General features: G+C 38.7%; 1 protein-coding gene across 1 annotated transcript; it reads right to left on the bottom strand.

The window, feature by feature from the left end:
• Nucleotides 1-3,247: 3,247 nt before the first annotated feature.
• LOC125472556 (uncharacterized mitochondrial protein AtMg00810-like) lies at nucleotides 3,248-4,459 on the bottom strand. The gene is made up of 2 exons (XM_048574195.1): nucleotides 4,393-4,459; nucleotides 3,248-4,176 (listed from the first exon to the last, which is right to left on the bottom strand). Exons 1-2 carry the CDS (start codon nucleotides 4,457-4,459, stop codon nucleotides 3,248-3,250), a joined length of 996 nt encoding a protein of 331 aa, XP_048430152.1.
• Nucleotides 4,460-7,686: the final 3,227 nt, after the last annotated feature.

Here is a 7,686-nt window from a genome sequence, read left to right as displayed (position 1 = left end):
GTGATGATATGGATGAACTGGTTTGATGCAGAAAAATTCTCTAACGTCATATTCCTAAGCGCAGCGGTAAGAGTGTGCTGATAACTTGTTGTGGTCTATTTTATCTGACAAAGTTAAAGAGCCGACGGCAATGAGAAGAGAGAGAGAAAGAGATATGCGTCTGTAGAATTATAGGGGAATGTGTGTTGTTATCACTCCTACATTGTGCCTTTATTTATAGTAGTAAAAAGAGAGAAAATATTCCTTCATCCCCAAGGAATACAAGATACAGTAGGAAAGGATAACTAGAATCAAATCTAATCTAGGATTTACACAATCATACTTAAACTAGAATGTTTACAACACTTGCTACCATTTTGCACATGTCATATTGTTCTTTGATCTACTACGTCAACAATTCTACATCATTATATATAATCTTGCCTCCCTCCTTGATGATATGGTCGCAACAGTACAATACTATTTGATCTTCGCCTCAACTTTGGTGCTTTTAGGGATAGGCACGGTCCGGTTCGGCTTTGTTCCACTCTCAAATCGAAAATTTTTAACGGTTCTGTTCGGTGCAGTTTTGCTTAAATTTATTACTAAAATCTTATGGTTCAATTCATGTTGGTTCCAGTTCAGTTCATGCCAATTTACGATTTTAACCAAAATTATTTGTATATTTTTTCGAATTTTTTATTTTCAATGCCAAACACCTACTTCAACCACAAATTCAAGCAATTTTGAGTTCCCACTACTAGATCTACAAGATTTGTGATCGGAAGATAAAAAGTGTACATATAAATATAAATCTAAAGATAGAAAGCCTCATATCAAGACCAAAGTGTACACCCTAAACTAAAACTAAAGTGTACACAATGCATAATATACTAAAAAAGAATGAAGAAAAATAGAGTAGGGAAGAAAAGTGATAAAACAATGAAGGAGGGCGAGAGAACTAAAAAGAAATATTGGGTTTAAACATATAACTTTCTTGGAAAAATATCTTATTTATATAAAATAATAATATAAAAAACAATAATGTATATTAAAAGCAGTTTGGTCCGATTCTTCTAGTTCTTAATATTTCCAAATCAGAATCAAAACCGTTTTGAGACAGTCCGATTTGGTTTTTTTCCGGTTTAAAATTTTTTGGTCAACGCGGGTTTTTACGAGTTTCTTTTTATTTGTCATCGTTCAATTCGATTTACCGGTCCGGCGGTTTTTATGCACATCCATAGGTGTTATGGTCACCTATTGCGAAAAGTTGGGCCTTTTAGCTCCAGACAAAAATATCTAAAGTTTACAGTTGGCCACCAATTTTCACATGTGTTTTGACCAAGAAATAGAACCATATACAGGTCCATAAAACTACATAGAAGACCTGAGATTTCGACCCCCCACCCCCCAATACATGTGTGGACTGATTATTAAGTACCTAATGTCAGTTTCTAATGAGGATGAATTCAAACATAGAACTCGAGCGCATAATTGAATAGCCTTAAAAACGTGAATCACACATTGTTAGACACATGTAGTGAATTTGTTAAAATTGAATTATAATTGTACTTTTGATTGGTAGAAATAATTTTTAGTGTACAAGAAATGTAATTGTATATATTGTATTCCGTATCAATGAAAAGTTTATTTCAGCCAAATATATTTTTCTACATGGTATCACAACAGGTTTCAAACCTAGCTCTTCTTTTTTATTTTGGCAGCTATCCTTGCCGCTGTTTTCTTGTCACATGAGTAATTCTTCTTCTGACGGCACCAATCCTTTTTATTTACACCATTTTGATCACCCAAATCTTATTTTTGTCTCCACTATGTCTCCAAGAAGTTGAGAGGAGACAACTGAAAGAACTTAAGCAAGGATTGTAAAGACTGATTGCATAAGCTCAGCTCAATTAATTATGAGTGAGTTCTATACTTCATTATATAGGATTTTCAGGATTAGGTAGTTACAGTGTATCTATTATCAAGATTACAATGGGATTCAAATTACAAAATACATAAACCAAAAGCTAAGGTACACGGTGATGACAGAGTCATGTTGAATGAGGACTCTGGTTCTTCTCAATCTGTTGAAGATTTTGTGTGTTATCCAAACTGTGATTTGGAGTAGATGAGCAGGAACCATGTAATTCGAACGGTTGATGAATTGACACGGATTGCTAACCTGGAGGACATGTAGGATTAGTAGGTTTATCATTCCCTCTGCAAGTTAAGCGATCGTTGTCGAACGGGAAGCTTGGAAAGAACATAATGAAAACGAGTGGGAGACAATCCTTTTGTAAGAAGATCAGTAAGTTGGTTAGTAGTAGCAACATAGCCAGCAACTAACTCTTTGCACACCACTTTCTCTCTAACTTAGTGGTAGTCAACTTTAACGTGTCGCATGCGAGCTTGATAAACAAGATTAGAAGCAATGGCAAGACGCTGATATTGTCACACCATAACCGTGGTGATGTAAAAGGAAGATGAAGGTCATGAAAAATGTGACGAAACCAAGACAAGGTAGCCAACTATCGATATTCAGCTTCATTGCTGGAGTGGGAAACACCTTGTCGTTTCTTGGAGCCTCAAGATACTACGTTATCCCCATGAAAAATACAGTAGCCCCTTGTCGAGTAACGGTCATCGGGGTCGCCGGTATAGTCGGCATTAGCAAATGCAGTGAAGATAAGATGACTGGGTTTGTATACAATTCGATGATCATGTGTTGCTTTTAAATAACATAATATACGTTTGACAGCAGCCCAGTGAGCAGTGGTGGGTGAATGTATATATTGGCAGACCTGGTTGATAGTAAAGGTAATGTCAGGTCGTGTAAAAAAGAGATATTGAAGTGCCCCAACTACACTTCGAAAATCAATGTCATCCAATAATGGTTCGCCCTCGTATAAACTCAATTTTCAGCTAGTGGCAGCATGAGTGGTGAGTGTTTTGGCATAAACCATTTTTGTCTTGTTGAGGAGGTCCATGATTTACTTTGACTGAGAGAGATACTATTGAATTTTGAATGTCTATATTTGTATTGTGTGAAACCAAGTACAAGGAAAGCTCATATAAATGAGCGGAAGAAAGGAAAAGAAACAGGAGGAGCCGAAAACAAGGAAAAGCAAAACATAAAGAAAGAAAAAGCAAAGCATGAAACATGGAAGCAGAAAACATGGAAGGAAACATGGAAAAGTAAAGCAGCCATAGAAAAGTAAAGCAGCAGCCCTAGAACTTCTTCCATGCTTTCTTCCAATACTCCCCCTCAAGCTGGATCAAAGGGATTAATTAATCCAAGCTTGAACAAAAGACGTTGAAAATCAGCACAGGGTAATCCTTTTGTGAAAATATCCGCAAGTTGATCATGACTGCGCGTGTAGTGAGTGTCGATCACCTTGGACTGAACTTGATTTCTGACGTAGTGACAATCAACTTCAATATGTTTAGTTCGCTCATGGAATACAGGATTCGATGCAATGTGCATCGCGGCCTGATTATCACAGTGTAGGGATATGGGTTGTTGATGAGGAAAACCTAAAGTCAACAGAAGGCTTTTGAGCCAAATAAGTTCACAAGCAGTGAACGCCATAGCACGATACTCTGCCTCTGCACTAGAGCGTGCAACAACACTTTGTTTCTTGCTTTTCCAGGTAACTAGGTTGCCTCCCACAAACGTACAAAACCCAGTGGTAGACTTGCGATCGAGAGAATTGCCTGCCCAGTCAGCATCGGTATAGCCTGAGATCTGAGTGTGACTATTGTTGCGCATAAGAATTCCTCTACCAATGGAACCCTTAAAATAACGTAGCACACGATGAACAATCTTTAAGTGATCCATGCTTGGAGAGTGCATAAACTGGCTAACAATGCTGACAGCATATGATATATCAGGACGTGTGATAGTCAGATAAATGAGTTTGCCAACCATTCTTTGATAGTAACTTAAATTGGGAACTGGATCACCGTGAGTTTTTAGCTTCAAGTTGCTATCCAAGGGAGTACGAGCAGGCTTGCAATCTGTCATTTTTGCTTCGTGAAGAAGATCCATGACATACTTGCGTTGGTTGAGGAAGAAACCCTTGTGAGAGTGTGCCATCTCGATGCCCAGAAAGTATTTGAGAGTGCCAAGATCCTTGATAGCAAACTTGTTGTTGAGATACTGTTTAAGAGCATTAATCTCTGACATATTATCACCTGTCACAATTAGATCATCAACATAAATGAGCACAACTAGTTTACCCACTAAGCTGGAATGAACAAATAGGGAAGAATCCGCAATACTTCGACAAAAACCAACCCTTTCCAGAACATGACTGAGCTTGGCATACCATGCACGTGGACTTTGCTTGAGACCATAAATGGATTTATGGAGTTTGCACACCATTTCTGGATTGTTTGATTGAGGATGACCTGGGGGTAGCTTCATGTAAACCTCTTCTTCAAGTTCACCATGCAGGAAAGCATTTTTAACATCCATGTAAACCTCTAACAGTGCTCATTTTTGCCACCGGAGCAAATGTCTCTTTATAATCGACGCCATAGGTTTGTGTAAAACCTCAAGCAACCAAGCGAGCCTTATTCCTTTCGATTGTGCCATCTGAATGAAACTTAGTTTTGTACACCCAACGACTCCCCACTGCCTTCTTTCCTTTTGGAAGTTTCACTATAGTCCATGTGTTATTTTCATGGAGGGCTTGAAGCTCTTCTGCCATAGCATTTCTCCACTCACTGTAAAGATTGGCTTCTTGAAAACTTTGAGGTTCTCGAGCTTCATTAATGGCACTTAGGAATGTAGCAAAAGAAGATAAGACTTTGCTATAATCAATAACATCAGTCACGGGATACCTGGCAGTGTAGGTCACATAATCATGCAACTTGGATGGAAGTTTCCTCTCTCGTGCAGGATTGCGACGAACTGTAAGAGATTGAACTACAGGTATTTGAACAACATCATGGTTGGAAGGATCACTGGAGGGTGCAGTGTGAATCTCTGATGAGGAAGGGTTTTCATCTTCAAGATGTTCCACCGAGTGAAGGTTAACATCATCCGGCACATGATCACTAGGAGTGCATGTTGCATCTTCTCCGTTTGGATATGGAAAAGGAAATAAGTCCATCAAATGCTCCCCCTGTCTAGAGTAATCCAGTGATTGTGAGAAGTAAGGAACATGTTCTTCAAATTTAACATCCCTTGAAACAACCATTTTTCTAGTTGTTGAATTATAGCACTTGTAACCTTTTTGGGTAGATGAATAACCTAGAAAGACACATTTGGCAGCCCTTGGGTCTAGCTTGTCACGATTTTGAGTTTGAATGTGAACAAAGCATGTACACCCAAAGACTCTCAAATGGGAAAAGTTGATCTTTCTATTTTTCAAGACCTCATAAGGTGATTTAAAATTCAACACTTTACTAGGCAATCTATTGATGAGATATGCCGCAGTAAGGACTCCTTGAGACCAAAACTTCTTAGGCACATTCATGTGAAACATAAGAGCTCTAGTCTTCTCAAGTAGATCTCTATTCTTCCTCTCGGCCACCCCATTTTGTTGAGGTGTTCCAACACAGCTTGTTTGGTGTAATATACCATGCGTGCTCAAGTAGTGTGACATGTTATGAGACATATATTCTGTGCCATTATCTGATCGTAAAATATGAATTTTTGAAGCAAATTGGGTGGCCACAAGTCTATGAAAATCTTGAAAAACTTCCATCACTTCACTTTTAAATTTCAAAAGATACAACCAAGTAATCCTTGTGAAATCATCCACAAAAGTTACAAAATATTTGTATCCATCAAAAGACTCTATAGTTGGTCCCCAAACATCGGAATGCACAATTTCAAAAGGGTTACTAGCCCTAGACAAAGAGGAAGTAAATGGTAATCTAGTAAACTTAGAAAAATGACAAACATCACAAGGACTTGTAACTTTGCACATATTTGGGAACAAGGTGGATAGAACTTTTTCAGAAGGATGTGCTAGACGTTGGTGCCAAAGTTGTTGTTCTTGAGCTAAGCTTGAAGTGACTTGAAAAACCTTGGGAACTTGAATATGCTTGGAAAGATAGTAGAGACCATTTAAGAAAAATTCTTCACCAATCGTCTTCTTGGTGACTACATCCTAAAAGATCACATTTTTGGGAGAGAAAATGGCAAGACAATTTAATGAGTTTGTGATCTTGCTAACAGATAAAAGTTGAAAAGGGAATGAGGGAACATAAAGAGCCTCAGACTCGACATCACTTGAGATCAAATGTATTTTTCCTTTTCCCACAACCATAGCATTTTTTCCATTGGCAACTGACACTTGGGATGGAATAGAAAACTTTTCAAATTTATGCAAGTTTGTAGACTTGTTAGTCATATGATCAGTGGCTCCAGAATCTATAATCCAATAATCATGCACATTACCAATGTTAAGAGCAGTTGAGAAGGAGTGTAAGATACCTGGGATGTCCCTTTGTACCACGCCTTCATTTCCAGCCAGGAAGCCAGTAAACTGTCCTAGTAGTGCAGTTTGATTGTTGTCACACTGATTTAGTGGTCCTTCACTATCTCCAAGACCTTGTTTCTTGTGAAGAAACATAGCAAACTCGTTGATCAGTGCAGCTGGATTAGTGGTGAACTTCAGTGCTCCATCAGAAGAAGTTGTGGCAACATGATTTGCCTTGTAAGAAGGGTTGTACGAGCCTTTCGAGACACCTTTGTTATCCCTAGGAAACTTTGGTTTTAACTCTGGATGAAGAATCCAGCATCGGTCTCTTGAGTGCCCACCAGCATCACAATGGCTACATTTTAAGCCAGTTTTCTTTCCTTTGTAGCCTCTCTCCTCACCAAGTTTTTGGTTAGAGAAGTAAGCCCTAGTTTCTGGTATATTTGCCTTCATGTCCAAGGTCATGACTTTCCTTCGAACCTCTTCTCTTTGAATTGTGGCACACACACTTGAAAAATAAGGCAGGTCGGGATTCATAAGGATATGGCTTCGAAGATCTTCGAATTCAGGGCTCAGGCTTGCTAGGAGTTGGAATATTTTGTTTTCCTCGACTCTTTTAGTTAGCACAGCAGCGTCGATGGTGTGTGGTCGATACACATTCAACCGCATTGTTCTGATTTCCATACATTTCCTTGAGATTTTTCCAAAGAGTCATGGAGGATTCAGCATAGCTAAAAATTTCTGCAATCTTACGATCCATGGAATTGAGTAGCCACGACATGACCAACTAGTCTTTGCATAGCCAAGCATCATACTCCGGTGAGGTAGTCTCAGGCATTGGAATAGCACCATTAACATAACCAAGCTTTGATCATCCTCCTAGAGCAAGAGAAACTGCTCTTTCCCATGGAAGATAGTTAAACTCATTTAGCAAAACAGAACTAAGACGTTGATTTGGGTTGATATCAATATCTGAGTGTGGTGATGGTGGAGTAGCATGAAAGCGGTCTCCTTCCAATTTTCTAAGCTTTCTTCAGCCATGATTGAAGGACAAGAAGCTCACAAATCTCTCAAGAGAACACCACAGAGACAGGCCGGTTAGGGTCACTGCTCTGATACCATATTGAATTTTGAATGTCTATATTTGTATTGTGTGAAACCAAGTACAAGGAAAGCTCATATAAATGAGCGGAAGAAAGGAAAAGAAACAGGAGGAGCCGAAAACAAGGAAAAGCAAAACATAAAGAAAGAAAAAGCAAAGCATGAAACA

The sequence above is a fragment of a genome, unplaced genomic scaffold, assembly GCF_019419815.1.
Source record: "Pyrus x bretschneideri cultivar Hongxiangsu unplaced genomic scaffold, Pyrus_bretschneideri_v1 Contig7, whole genome shotgun sequence".
Classification (NCBI taxonomy): Eukaryota; Viridiplantae; Streptophyta; class Magnoliopsida; order Rosales; family Rosaceae; genus Pyrus; species Pyrus x bretschneideri.
This window is presented reverse-complemented; position numbering and strand designations above follow the sequence as displayed.

What these genes read in the sequence shown, in the direction of transcription:
- LOC125472556 (XM_048574195.1), bottom strand. Translation starts at nt 4,459, where the DNA reads ATGGATGTTAAAAATGCTTTCCTGCATGGTGAACTTGAAGAAGAGGTT. An exon ending in TTACATGAAGCTACCCCCAG is followed by an intron (nt 4,177 to 4,392) that starts GTCATCCTCAAT and finishes TAATTGTGACAG; the next exon opens with GTGATAATATGTCAGAGATT.